This window comes from Poeciliopsis prolifica, unplaced genomic scaffold (assembly GCF_027474105.1).
Source record: "Poeciliopsis prolifica strain line A6 unplaced genomic scaffold, Auburn_PproV2 SCAFFOLD008, whole genome shotgun sequence".
Classification (NCBI taxonomy): Eukaryota; Metazoa; Chordata; class Actinopteri; order Cyprinodontiformes; family Poeciliidae; genus Poeciliopsis; species Poeciliopsis prolifica.
The window spans coordinates 3,043,767-3,058,184 of record NW_026562383.1 but is presented as its reverse complement, the minus strand read 5'-3'; the positions used below and the strand labels follow the sequence as shown (position 1 = coordinate 3,058,184).

Sequence of the window (14,418 nt, the reverse complement as noted above, 5' to 3'; positions counted from 1 at the left end):
TGCCGCTACGGCAGGTCCAGAGGTCCAAAACGTCCGGAGAGCGCGGTTTAATTTAAAGGAACCTCGTCCTAAAACGACTATCGCGGTGAAGAAAGCGACGGCAACAAATTCACTCAGAGTTTTAATTGTGTACAGGAATCTTTTTGTATAAAAAGTCACATTATTTGGACTTCTGCCTCTCACCAGTAGAACAAAGCTGAGTTCTACTGGAAAACAAACACAGAAATATATAGCCTATCAAAATCTGTAAAGAAATTTTATTGGTACACTATAAATAGAAACAATATAAAAATATTGTAAAAATAAATACATGTATGAGTGGATGCGGTGTGTACACACTGCTTATTCTGTATAAAAGCAGTATTGTGTTTTCTTCAAGATCTTATGTGTGTGTCACTTACAGCGTCAGAGACTTATACATAGTTATACAATTTTCTTTGTTTACATCGAGTCCAAAGATTATTTCAGATGCATCCACATAATAAACAGGAGGACTGAAACTTCAGGTAAGAGGGAAATTATTGTTTTTGACATGATTAGTAATTAAAAAGAAAACTTTAAATGACGTGATCTTGAAACAGTTCTATAATCCACTATTTTGACTGGATAGGAAAGATTGGTATGTAAATACATAAGTTCTCTCACCAAATGAGGCATAAAAGTTTGAAGACAAAGATGCAACTTAAAAAACCTTTAGAATATTACAAAGCCCCCTTTAAAATAGCAAGTCTTGCTAATGGTATGTTTTTGAAATCCATCAAACTGAAAAGTATTCACAAAATAAATGTTAGACAAAATAAACATCGTATCTCATTTGCTCAAGTGTTGTACCTGAACAGTCAATATTCTGTAAAAAATATTTTTTTCAGAGAATAACAAATAAAACTTCCACATATTCATCATTTTTCATGCATCCCAAAATATATGTATGTAGTTTAAACCTGGTTATTTTCACACCTTTCAAGCAATCAGATATCCAATTTTTGTAATTCAGTGTTTTTATGGTATGTCAGATGGCTGCCCATTACTGAAACAGTTTGTATGGAGCTAAACTGAAGCCATAAAGTTTGTTCAGAAGAAACAAAATTGAAACTGAAAAAAACAAAGTCTTAAAACTGAAAGAAATGAACCTGAAAAATTATTTTGACACTGAAAATCAAAACTGAACCTGAGAAGTTTTAAAAGTGAAACTGAAAATAAAGATCTGAAACTGGAAAAAAAACATGTTTTCAAACTGCTAAACAGAGTGTAAAACTATTTCTTCAGTTTCAGATTTTTTTTCTTTTGAACAAACTTTGTGACCCCAATTTCTCTCCATAGTTTGTCCAGTTAATCTAGAACTGACACTTCCAGGCTTAATTAACCCTACAGAAGATGCTTGGTGTCTCATCTGCTCTCCGTCAGCTGGGCGTGTATCTCCTGGAAGCTCGGCCTTTCCTTGGCGTTTCTCCTCCAGCAGCTTAGCATGAGATCGGCGTAGATTCTGTCAGGACAACACAGAGGTTTTGGCAGGTATACCTGGGAGCATAAAAAAAAACAGGGCTATTATATCACAAGCAAGACAGGCTATGTTTAGTGTAATGATAGTTAAGGGCATGTGTAGTATGAAATAAGACAGTACAAACAGTGTAAGCACTACAAGGAGCTTTCAACCACTAACTTTTCCACAATTTGTCACATTATTATCAGAATCTGCTATATTTGATTGGAAATATTATATTATGGTTAAAGAAAAGACATTTGTGCAATGTTGAGACAGCAGGGACTTGTTGCCTTGGGGGGGCAACAAGTCCCTGTTTACTTTCCAGTCAAATGATTTTACCTGCTTTGTGTAGATTCATCAAAAAAAAAAAAAAAACACTAAAGTCCCTGGATGTAAACACTGAATAATTTAAGTTGGTCATGAAAACTTTAGCACACCACTGTAAATGTGCGCTGACCACCTGTGGAGTGGTTACCTGCTTGCCTTGGTTCCTGAAGAACTCGCCCGTGTTTTCGATCACCTGCTCGTCAGAGAGCTGCGAGTATGGCTGCTCCTTGCACAGGGTCAGGATTTCCCACAGAGTCACCCCGAAGGCCCACACATCGCTGGCCATGGTGAACTTACCCTGAGAGAACAGACAACAACAACAGAACCCCAAGTGGGCTCATTCTAAGCCAGTTTTTAAGGAATCTGGTCCCGTTTCCTCTCACTCACTAAAAGGATGCTCTCCCAGGACATCCAGCGAATTGGCAGGACGGCTCGTCCCTGGATGCGGAAGTAGTCCCCTCTGTAGAGGTTACGACTCATGCCGAAATCCGCTATCTTGATGGTGTCATTCTTCCCCACCAGGCAGTTGCGGGTCGCCAGATCCCGGTGGACAAAGTTGAGAGAGGACAGGTACTTCATCCCAGACGCGATCTGCACCGCCATGCCTAGCAGTTTGACGGAACTACAATACAGGACAGAAGAAGTACTGTACCTATTAAAGGTTCTTGATTTGGTTTTATGCATAAAAATCTGAAAAGTGTGGTGCAATAGTGGCGCAGGTGTAAAACACAATCCAAGTAAGGAGGCCTAAGCCCTGATACAAACAAACTCAATAGTTGCATTTTACCTGTGATTTCTGGGCCACAAATCACAAATTTATTTAATCGGTTTGCGGTTTTGAAGTGAGGAAGCCCAAACTGCGTATGAACCATTTACCATGATGGTGCACTACCTGACTTCGTCGCTCCCCTCCTGCTGGTCCGTCTCGCCATCAGTCAGGGTCTTCAGTCTGAGACTGCAAAGGAACTGGTTGAGGTCTCCATTCTCCATGTACTCCGTGATCATACACAGAGGGTCCGTGTCCACGCACACCGCCAGCAGGCGGACGATGTTGGAATCCCTCAGACGAGACATGATTCTTATCTCCTTCAGAAAGTCGTTCCTGCAGCAAATTCACCAACTAAAACTGAGAACTGGGCGTGCCAAAGGCGGTTCTGTCGCCCGACCGTCCAGCCAGCGACCCTTACCTGGCGTTCTTGTTGGCGTCTTCCCGTAGCATCTTCACAGCTACGAGCAAAGGAGACTCGCTGCCACCTTCTGTTGACGTATCCTCACCCAAGAGGTCCTGCATGTCCTCAGCCTCGCACAAGTGCACCTGTGTGGAGGGAAATCGTCTGCTTTGATTCAGATCTTTACTTGACACTGACCAGAAGTAACTTTAATGTCAAGTCAAAAAATGAGTTTACCTCCCCAAACTGGCCCTCTCCCAGTTTCTCCTTGAAGGTCAGCTTCTCTCTTGGGAACTCCCTCAAGGTCGAATCCGATCCGGCAAAGAGGTTCATGTTGACTGCTGTGAAGAAGCCGCTGTCCGAGGACTCCTGCAGACTGATAATATCCGCCTCGGCATAATGCGGCGCGCCGTCAGAACCGACGCCTGCTCTACTGGAGGTTCCCGACTCTGGAAGAGAAGCACGCGCTGCAGGATCTGTTGCTTCGGCTGCTTTTGAAGACCTTAGCGTTGACCTTCGATCCCCGGCTCCCTCCTTACCGAGGTGTTCTGCGCACTCAGCAAATTCGGGCAGTTTGCGGATGAGGCGAGAAGGCTCCTGGTAGTCGGCGCAGGCGGGGTAGATTCTCTCGTAAGTGGAGATGGAGCCGGAACCAGAACCAGAGCCGTCCTCGCTGGACTGAGAGAAGCGGAGGAAGGAGAAGGCCTGGGTCTGGACGGCGAGGCGAGCCGTCAGCTCGTCGTCCAACAAGCGGCGGGAGGCCTTACGATGCGTGAGAGGATACAGTCTGTGTGAGTGACTTCATACCCTTGACACTTTTTCACATTGTCATGGTCAGAATGTAGTTCTTTGAGATGTTATGTCAATGTTTAACAAAATGGTAAGCAGTTTTTAATTCTTTCCTTTCAGTTTCTAACCTTTGTCAGAAATTCCAGGGCTTTGACTGGAAAATTCTACTGCAAAAAAACAAAATCTTGACAAGTAATTTTGATGTGGTTTCTCAGCAATTATCATAGTACTCTTGAAATAGCCTACTCTAAAGAAGCATGTTTTAAGTAAAAAAACTACTTAATATTGATGGAAAAGTTCTAGATATAAGTGAAATAATCTGCCAGTGGAAAGGCATCCAAGATTTTAAGAATAGCTTCTTCTCACCCATTTAAATTTTATATTATCGCCTTCCTAACATAATGGCCTAAGTCATTTGTGCCAAAAGCAATTTCTGCAAAAAATAAAAATAAAAAATCACCACTTTCTTCTTTCCAAAAAATGTTTCAAGCAAATAAAAACATAACAAAATAAAATAAAATAAAAAACAGCTTTTGGTAAAAAAATAAATTAGGCTGTTATATTTTGCAACACAGGTAACTTTTAGTGTTTTCCTCGGCTGAGCTTTTAGCCATCAGTAACAATTTTTACCCCAAAAATCAAAACAGACAAAAAAATACCAATAGTAAATGCAGTTCATTCACCTTCTCAAGCATCTTCTGCCAGACCTGCCTCCACAGTATGATGACTATGATGGTCAAAAGGATGGCGATAATAGCCACCAGGCAGCCAATCAGGATCCTCGTGTTGCTGTTGTCCACTTTGTGAGTGGGATCCTCCCCTGACGAAGCACAGGAACTTGTGCTTCAAATGTGCTCAATAATGCGTCATATGAAAAGAAACGTAGCACTCCCTCACCATTTCATTGCTGGATAATAAATAAAATGTGGAAATTCTCTCTCTTTTTAAGTCTTAAAACTGAATGTTGTAGTTTGTGATTCTCTCAGGAGGGGGCAGTGTTTACCTAGAAAGCATTTTCCCCCCCACCCTATCTTCACCTTTGCTTACTTTTAAATAAAACAACACTGCTTGAAAGCCTGAAAGCTTTAATCATGTTTATTAAAAAAAAAAAAGAAAAAAAAGAACAGATCAGATGCAGTTCGCTTGGTTACCTGGAAGGGATTTTTTATGTTGTCCGTGCTTGTGAGGACCCAGCGACGTGTTGTAAACGGCAGAGCCTGTGACACAGAAAGGGAAGGAAGTCGGAGTGAATTGAGTCAGGAGACGGTTTCGCTATGAATCCAACATGCTGGCCTGGTGCGGTGGGATTAAAAGGCTGTCTGAGGGGAGTCTCAGATAGTTTTACCCGACTGAAAGGCCACCTCGCTGAGCAGCAGCCACTGATCGCTGAAGTGAAAACGGCACTTGATGCTGCTGGCCGTTCGATCCCCGAGGGGCACGGTGACAAATCGGCCGCTTTGGCTCAGGGGCTCGGCGGATGGCCTGAAGGTCATGGGGTCGGGCTCCCATTCTGATTCGGAGCGGAAGAAGCACGTGGCCTGTCTGAACAGCCGCACTCCACGGCTGAACATGTTGCTGCAATGAACCTGTAGAGGTGGTAGGCATTATTAAAGTATTAAATCCTGCTGTGTGCCAGACTTTAAAGGGGCAGTGTTATGGGTTTTCAGCCACATAGTGGCATTTTATAGCACAATCATGTATCTATTTTATCTTCAGTTGTTATAAAAATGCCATGTATCTCAAATATGACCTAAAATAAATTTGATTTTTTGCCTTGAAATTGGGCCTCTGTCTCTTTAAGAACTCCTGCGCTTTCTGAAACTCTGCCTTCAGGAAATTGCCACAACATGGCACCTCTATTAACCCTTTAAAAACATTTTTAATGAGCTCAACAGATGTGCAGTTCCACCAGGTGTTTGCTAAGTGCTTCTGACTAGTCTGAAGGAACTGAGTGAGGCAGAAGTTTGGAACCTGCATGTCCAAGGAGGAGCTTTGTCCTTGAAGGCGGAGCAAGGTCCACGCAGGTGTTTTGAACAGCAGGTTGATTTTGATGAGGGAATAACATTATGACATGATCTGTAAGGCATCTAAAATATTGCCTCCTGCGTCGAGTCCTTCCTCACCTTCATGGAGGTGAAGTTGCGGATGTGGTCAAAGTCAAAGACCACCTCCACATAACCTTTTGGGAAAGTCTTGTTGCTCCATCCCACATAGTCGTACCCAGGCCACACTCCAGGGACATGGCTGTGCAGAAAGTCATCCAAACCCCAGGTGCCATCCGTCAGCTGGCCCAGGCCCTTGGTCAGTCTGGAGTAGCAGAGTTAGATATTTTTTTATGCTTGTTTTCCTCATAGTTCTACATGTAGAAAAAAAAGTTCAGACCTTTGAGCTGTTGCTCCATCATACACAGAGTCATTGAAGAAGACATCCAGGCCTCTGTAGATCATCTGGTGTCCGTCTGGAATGCTATAAGACACCAGACCATCTGGAAGGAGCAGAAAAAACAACTAAAATTATGATGGTGTTTTTTTTAAGTTTTCACAATATTACATAGAGACATCATACAAAAAATATGATGTAAAGCAAAACTCAGTCTGTATAGACACAGGCTGGTTGGCATGGTCACTAATACTGCACACTGTCAGTCAATTGGCTAAAAAGAAACAAGAAAGATGACTTCAGCTATTTGGAAATTAATTTATGTTAAGTAATTAAAACATGAAAGGTTATGTTGTGGAAACCTGAGAACCTCCATCAAACTACAGAAAAATGTTCTCCGAGCCACATGAGCGTAAAATATATTGTTGTCAATAGAAGCAAAGGAAAGAAAACCTGTGGTATTTTTAGTCAGATTTAATACAGCGTCAGAATGAAGAACCCTGACTGACCCAGCCATTCACAGCCGTAGAGCTCCACTCTCATACACACGATCGACGAGGGGTCGGTGACTGGCATAAAGCGGACGAAGCGGGCGATGATGGGGGGCTCAAGATCCTTCAGGACCACGTCGTAGGTGTTCTCATTGCCCTCGATAACCTACGAGACGAGAGGCAGGAAGTTCAGATTCAACATAACTCAGTGTGTCCCTGGACAGAAGTAAACTTTAATTTGACAGATTAATATTTGCTCTTCTTCCCCAACAAAAGAAGACTAATACAAATCTGTCTGTAATCTAAATTTGTAGAAATGGTCCTAATGGTTTGAAAATAGATTTAGATATTATATTTAAAATAGGGTAAATTTATTATTATTTATTTATTATTCCACCATGTTGTTCTTTTTCCTGATAGAAAATTATGATTTTCCTGTTAAATTATAAAATGATTTAACAGGATGCCTTCATGAAGAAAATGTTTCTTTGATGAACAGCATGTCAAAAGATTATGTATAACTTACTTAAAAGTCAAAGGGAAAATCCTCATTGGTACGACAGCAATCAAATCAACAATTTTCTTTTAATTTCTAAGTCATTTTTTAAGATGGGGCTGTAACCACCTTTAGACCCCCTCTTTGTGGCACCACTGCTTAGGATCAGGATTTTTTCAGCTCATCTTCCTCTGATATTGAGATTTGCCATATGATATGAAACAACTGTGACAAAAACAAAACAATTCTGTAAAGCGGACAACTACCTCGGCCACACATGTTAATGTTTATGTACACCACATGTTTACGTACATAAACATAGCCATAGAATGAACATAGTGTACTTTCTACTATTTCTTTTTTCTTACACATTCCTGGTTTGGAGGAAAAGATCTTTAACAATTTTCTTTTGCTGTCAGACTGGTCCAACTTTAGCCTCAAATGCAGCTGCATTCGCTGCGCCGAGAGAAAGACGAAATTAAACCAAGTCGCTTTTTCACAATAGACTTAGACAATAGACAATAGACTTAGAAAGTCCAACTTTCTAATTATAGCTGGAACTGATCTGGAACGAGACAAACCCAACACAGAATCCAGAAAACGGCCAAAATTGTATTTAAAATAAAAAGGTTCAGTAATTCTTACAGAGACATTTACACTGAAATCATCACGGTGTCCCCACATCCTTAAAAAGTCTTAAAATATCTTCTATTAATTTTTTTTAAATGAAAACAAAAGTAAGTCGGCCTTAAATATGTTCATCATAAGTTTTAAGTTTTGTTGTAAGACTATTTAACTTTGCTTGATCTATTTAATATTGCTAGCTAGCAAGCTAGCTAAAAAGTCTTAAATTTGACACCAGCAGATCATTATAAATATGTTTTCACTGCCTTGCTAGAAAATGCTAGAAAATATATTTCATATATTTAAAATGTCTTCCAGTTCCAGTGTTAAATGTTGATTTGACTTTATGTTTTATTAATCTTTGAGAATGTGCTCTTGCGTTATTATGCAGTTTTTAGCACTACATTGCTTGAAAATGAGCTCAAAACAACAATATTATTGTTTATCGCAATAACTTCTGGAGCGATTTATCGCTCAGCAAATTTGTTACTGTGATGGGCCAACCGTTGACAATAATAGCAACAATAGTCACATTGCTGATGCCAACTTGGCAAATTTGTTGTTATACTTAGCAACTTTTCAAAAAACAAAATAAATTGGTATCGGCCAAAATTGGAATCGGCAGGTCGGGCTTTTTAATGATCAGCACTTGGCATAAAAACTCCAATCGCTGCAACAATAATGAAAATGCCTTGGCACTTTGCAAAAATGACTAAGTTCCAGATTTGTAAAGATTTATTGACTTTTTAAAATTATTATTAAACTATTAAAACAGACAGTCAGTTTCTATTGCTCCTCAGAGACACAATTTAAAATAATCAGCACGTTGTTGTCCTGACTGACTCAGATTTATGAAGTAATGTTGTCCAGAAATCACACGCACCTGATTTCCCATCCTGTCATGCCAGCCCACCCAGCTGCTGCCGTCCCGGCTGTACTTTATCCTGTACCTCTGGGCAAATTCGTTGCCCATGCCGTCGGCGTGGCGACCCTGGGTGCCCACGAGGGTGATAAAGTGCAGCGAGCGCAAATCCACCTGGAGGTACTCCTTGAAGCCGCCTGGCTCCGACATGATGTCGGGACACCAGGCCCCGTCCCCGTCGCCGGTGTCAAACTCCAGTCTGTGGAAGCAGGGAGTGAAAAAGATAAAAAAAAAAAAAAAAGAGAGAGTTTAAATTTACGACTGGCAGTTTTTTGTTCCTAAAATAGGTCAGGAGTGTGTTGTCGGAATGAAAGCAGGAGTTAAAGTTGCCTTCCAAATCGTGCGGCTGTGGACTCGGACCACTGACTGGAAGCAGAGATGTCCTCGTCCTGGATCTGCCCGCCGGTCATGCCCAGAGGATAGCGACACATTTCTGAAAACACAACCAGACACAATGCAGCTGCTGTAAGATCCTCTGTTGGTTTATGAATCACTGAACAAGATTTGCTGTCGTTATATCAACCTTCAACCTCAGGAAGAACCTTCTGGTCTACCAGAGCAGACCGGAGCGTCCCTGCTCTGCTCTGCATCCCCAGAACCAGAACCAAACATGGAGAGGCAAATGAACAAACTTCCAGAAAATTACAAGACTGCAGAAACGCCGAGTTCCTTTAAATCAGGGCTAAAAACCCATTTGCACAGAGCTGCTGTTGATGAATGATAATGAGAACATTAATTGATATAGTTGATTTGTATTTAATGATTACTGTTGATGATGACATTTGTCAAAATGAAATATTTTTTTACTTGTTTCATAATTGATTATTCTGTCATGTTTTCATGGTTTGAAGGACTTTGAACTGCTTTGTTGCTCCAATGTGCTACACAAATAAGCTTGACTTGAACGAAATCCGCCTTCAGGAAGTCATCACAACATGCCTCCTCTAGTAACCATTTAACATTTTCACTGAGTAGCAGCTAGCACTTCTCATATCGGTGTTTGCTAACTGCTGCTGGCTAGTCTGAAGGAGCTGAGTGGAGAAGTTCCAGGGGAGGGCTGATCTGTGAGGCAGAAATTGTTGTTCTGAGGAGGAGTTTTGTCCTCAAAGGCGGGGCTAGGTCCACCCAGGTGTTTTGCACACCTGGTTGCCACGGGAAATTAAGGGATTTCTCTAATATGAATGAGAGAATCAAGGCAACACTCCAGGTATGATTTTGATGTGCGAATAACATTATAACATGAGGCTCATAAAAGTCGATTTAAAACAGTACTGTCCCTTTAAGAACTGACCGAGGAAGTTCAATACAAACACCTTTTCAGGTTTTGATTTCCAAAGCAGTGAACATCTTGTCCAACTTGGTGAAGGCTTCAAAATACACTGAAGTTTGTGTTGGTGTCAAAATATGGAAAAGTTTAATGGACATGAATATTTTTGCAAGTGTCTTGCCACCCTCCACCCCCACACACTCCGTTTTTTTTTTAAATATATATTTCTAAAGGACCTGAGGAGTTGAGTACTAATTGGACTGGACTGCCTTCCTCCCTCTTGCCCCTTTTCCTGCTGCCCTGCGTGGCCCCTGAAGCCAAACAGAGGCATCACTGTGTGGGTGCCAGTCTAAGCAAAACGAGAAGGGAGTGTCCGCTGAACTGGCCGCTCTTCACTTTCCTCGGTTTTCATGACTTTTTGAGCAAAAAGAAAAAAATCATAGAAAGCCGGCCCAGATTCTCTCAGGTAAACAAAACTCAAGGTACTAGAGAATAACTTCTGGAGAATAACTTCGATCCCAAATATAGCAGACAAAGGGGTCAAAGTGTATCCTGATTAATCCCATCCCCGGTCTAAGTTTTCTTGTCGCCCCGTTGCCCGCAAAGCTCTAAGAAGGCCGAACTTGGAAAAGTCTTGAAATGTAAGGACGCACCTGATTGGCCATGTGTGGAGAATGAGTGCAGGAGTGTGTGTCAGCCAGAGCTACGCCAACAAACCTTCTGCCGTCCCCACCCTGCGTCCTGCTCCTGAAAGCTCTGCCTGTGCTGAGGATGTTTGCCTCCTGACCACTGGGCAAACCGCACACACACACACACGCAAGCACACTCACACACACACTTCCTTGTACTGATACTACTCACAGAACTTTGCATCGGCTTCGGTTCATTTTCTTTTAAAATAAGAGCTTAAAGTTTTATCACCACACTTTGCTGTACGTTTTGTGATGAGGATAAAAGTGATGATAAGAACTTTTTATTAATTCTTTGAAGTTACCGTGTGGCCGTGACTGAATTTGCTTCTTCAAGACAGAGGTCACATAAATAATAACTGCATACTACTTTTTTTTATGCCTCCAGTGATAAAATAGTAAAACAAACATTCTTAACAATTTGGGGATATTTTAAACTTCATTAACTGAAATTTATTGTGGCAAAAATGAATCAAAATTCTTATCGTGATAAGAAATTTGTCGCGATAAATGATAACCAATACAATAAATGCTCACTCCTAATGTCTAAACAGTGGAGAAAACTACTAAAACTATCAATCTCAACACTACAAACAGATGTCAGGGGATTTAAACATCATTAGGTGGTTGTTAACATCAATACTTTGATTAATCGTGACATCTCATTGGGATGAAAAATTTATTGCGATAAGTGTAAAAATGATAAGCAATACGATAAATGACTAACTCAGACATTTCTTTAACCCTAACTTTTCTGGTGAGTTGAATTCAAATCCCAAAAATAGGAGTGGTATATTCCCGACACACACTTCAACCAAAACATAATTCATATCATAACCCTCATCCTAACCTGTAGAACTGCAATAAAACAAGTGATGACCTGGAAAATGTCCTCAATGGTGACAGTGGTCCTCTATATGTAGAACGTACAAGTCCACACACACATCTCACGTATTCTGAGCCCACCCACCTTAAGATTTGAACAACATGCTAATGTTTTTATTTTCTGAATAATCTTATGAACCGCAGCTGATTGGTCTGCCTTCTGGCAGGCAGCTGAACGAGTCTCTACCTGGATTGACTTGAGCCTTTACGGTGGCGGCCGTCAGGATGAAGAAGATGCAGCAAAGGTTCAGTTTGACCTCCATGACGCTCGTCGCCTCAAGGAGCTGCGGTCCTAAAAAGGCAGATTGTGAATAAGAAATATGTTTTTTGTTTTTTCTAAATCTGCCATTTGGAGTCTTTGATCTCATTCACTCGGAGTTCTTACATACGTCTGCGGAAGAATTAGTTGGAGAAAAATAAAAACATTAGACTTTAAATCGTAAACAGCTCTACTGAATTTATTGCTACATTCATACAAAAAAATGAAATAAAAGAACAGGAACATATAAGATCGAATTCCAAATCCTGCATCTAGATTAAGAAAATGTAACTTTATCGACTAAGTTGTGTGAATATACTACTTTTTTTGAACAGTTTAACATGAGATTTGTCCTTCTTTGTTGGTTTTACTTACATTCTGACGTTCCTCCGTCCTCTCTCAGAGAAGATTCCACAATCTCTAGAACTTGATGTGCTCAAAGCCGTGAGTTACTGCTGACCTCGTCTTTGGAAGGTATTTCTGGGTCTGGACAGGAGACTCAGAGGGAACGAGGGAGGGAAGAACAAGGGAGGGAGAGAGGAAGAAAAACACAGGCTGATGTAACAGTCAACCCGTCTGGGATGGAAGAAAAGAAGCAGAGAAAATAGACACGTTTCAAGCTGGGATTGTTTGAAATTGTGACCCCGAAGAGGAGAGTGGCTGCACGTACGATGCAGATCAGAAACAGAAGCAGGTTAGCGCTTTAAATATCAAGTGAATCCACAAACTGTACCAAAACATAAACAGAAGACTGACACGTTTCACTTGAGCCCATCCAGGACTGCAAAGATCTCCAAGATGAATTTCAGTTGAAGCCTTTTCAACTTTTCCCTTCATATCATCCATATCCAGGTTTATGAACATATCACAAATATCACAATATCACCAGATGGTTTCACTTCTGTGGGTTATGTTGTAGGGTACATGAACAAGTGAAATTGTTTCCCTTTACCTGATTTTTTTCTAGTGAGCGAAAACAGAAATACTTAGCTGATCTTTACCCATCTTAAAGGGGCAGTATCACGTAAAATCTACTTTTTGGAGCTTTACATCATGTTATAAAGTTAATCCTTTACCAAAAACATACCTGGAGTGAGAATATGATTCTTTAATCCGTTAATCTCCCATGGCAACCCTTCTTACGCCTGGTTGGACCTTGCGTAAGAACCTTATTAAAGGGTTAAAAGACGAGCCTTATTGTGACAACTTCCTAAAGGTGGAGTTTCAAAAAGAGCAGGAGCTTCTTAAAGAGACAGGCCCAATTTCACTACGTTGAATTAGGAAGTCAAAGGTTTTTTTTTTAAGTCATATTTGATATACATGTAGCATTTTTAACTGAAGGTAATAAAGTCACTTGAATGTGCTATAAAATGGCACCATATGCTTGGAAAACCCATAATACTATTTCTTTAATATAGTACAAACGTACCAGATCCCAGAAAAGAAGTAAAAGAGGACTAAAAATTTTACATTTAGGTTGAGAAAATTTTTGAAAATTCAGGTTAACAATTATGCACTACTTTCTGTTGGTCAAAATTCTAACAAAAAAAAAAAAGATCCAAGTTAGTATTTGTAACATTGTCCAACTTCAAAGACAATTAATATTTATCCAAAACGCCATATAAAATTGGCAGAATAATTACTCCTGTATCAGAAAAACTTGACCAGATTATATGTTTTTGTTTCAGAAGCAGCAGCGCAAAAAAACTGAGATGTTTATATTGTGGAGAAAATTCTCTGCGCCAGTTTTGAGCCACTCCCCAAGCAAGGGATCATACCGGAACGATTTAATGTACACAAACTCGTCATCTTACATCTGACAATTCAATCTATTGGCAAAACATAAAAGAAGATTTGAGAGCTTTTTTTTTTTTTTTTTGTAATGATAATCAAGCAGATTAAAGAGGATGCCTATTGTTGCGGGCTGCCCACTATCTGTGTCAGCAGCAGCTGCAGGACGCCGCGGACGGATGTGGGCGGGTAATGGCCGATATTATTCATATTTTCCAGCTTATCAGCTTTACACGGAGCTGCTGCCGCCTGCAGACGCCCTGCGCTTAATGGGCTCTGAGCCGCTTTAATGAGCACAGCTGGTGCGACTGGGCCTTCTACAAGAACTTTCAGCATCTCGTTTTCACAACAGGTCAAGAATTTGTTATTTGTCTTAAAGGTTGCCATTAATTTGGAAAACTGTTTGACTTTGGAAATTCTTTTCAAAAAATAGAGCTGAACCGATCCGATATTAATATTTGAATCGGTCGTGAATTACAGATTGGGTATCGTTACGATGCTAAAAGCAATCCTGTCTAATTCTATGCTTTGTGCTCTGAGTGACAGCATGCTTTCTTTTTTTGACATATTTTGAATTCCTAATTTCACTTTCTGTACCATTCGAAAGAAGTTTGTTGCGCTTATTTTTTAAAAAGGTTGACCAAAATAGTCAACTTGTTGTTTTTTTTGTCAGTGTCTTTATTATTTATTTCACACTGGCTCTTCTACTCTTAATTGCACCGACTGAACAAATCAAAGTTGAGTTGATTCTACATGTTTAACCAAACTTGTGACGCTATTGGTGTTTTTAGTTGTGCCGTACTGCTGCCGAGTTACCACATAAATGTGTAATTCAAAACATTTATGT

At 40.5% G+C, this 14,418-nt stretch overlaps 1 protein-coding gene across 1 annotated transcript; it reads right to left on the bottom strand.

Moving 5' to 3' along the window:
• Positions 1 to 237: 237 nt before the first annotated feature.
• LOC129362355 (discoidin domain-containing receptor 2-like) lies at positions 238 to 12,254 on the bottom strand. The gene is made up of 17 exons (XM_055033853.1): positions 12,156 to 12,254; positions 11,709 to 11,813; positions 9,011 to 9,113; positions 8,642 to 8,879; positions 6,657 to 6,804; positions 6,151 to 6,253; positions 5,892 to 6,075; positions 5,114 to 5,354; positions 4,920 to 4,985; positions 4,452 to 4,588; positions 3,519 to 3,741; positions 3,217 to 3,428; positions 2,998 to 3,125; positions 2,703 to 2,912; positions 2,198 to 2,432; positions 1,959 to 2,108; positions 238 to 1,518 (listed from the first exon to the last, which is right to left on the bottom strand). The coding sequence occupies exons 2-17, from the start codon at positions 11,782 to 11,784 to the stop codon at positions 1,387 to 1,389; spliced, it is 2,586 nt and encodes an 861-aa protein (XP_054889828.1). The 5' UTR covers positions 11,785 to 11,813; positions 12,156 to 12,254; the 3' UTR covers positions 238 to 1,386.
• Positions 12,255 to 14,418: the final 2,164 nt, after the last annotated feature.

Bases quoted from the DNA above. Each gene is read 5' to 3' on its own strand.
- LOC129362355 (XM_055033853.1), bottom strand. From the start codon at position 11,784: ATGGAGGTCAAACTGAACCTTTGCTGCATCTTCTTCATCCTGACGGCC. The intron at 5,355-5,891 runs GTGAGGAAGGAC...CCACCTCTACAG, and splicing joins GCAACTTCACCTCCATGAAG to GTTCATTGCAGCAACATGTT. The intron at 4,986-5,113 runs GTAAAACTATCT...TCTGTGTCACAG, and splicing joins CGAGGTGGCCTTTCAGTCGG to GCTCTGCCGTTTACAACACG.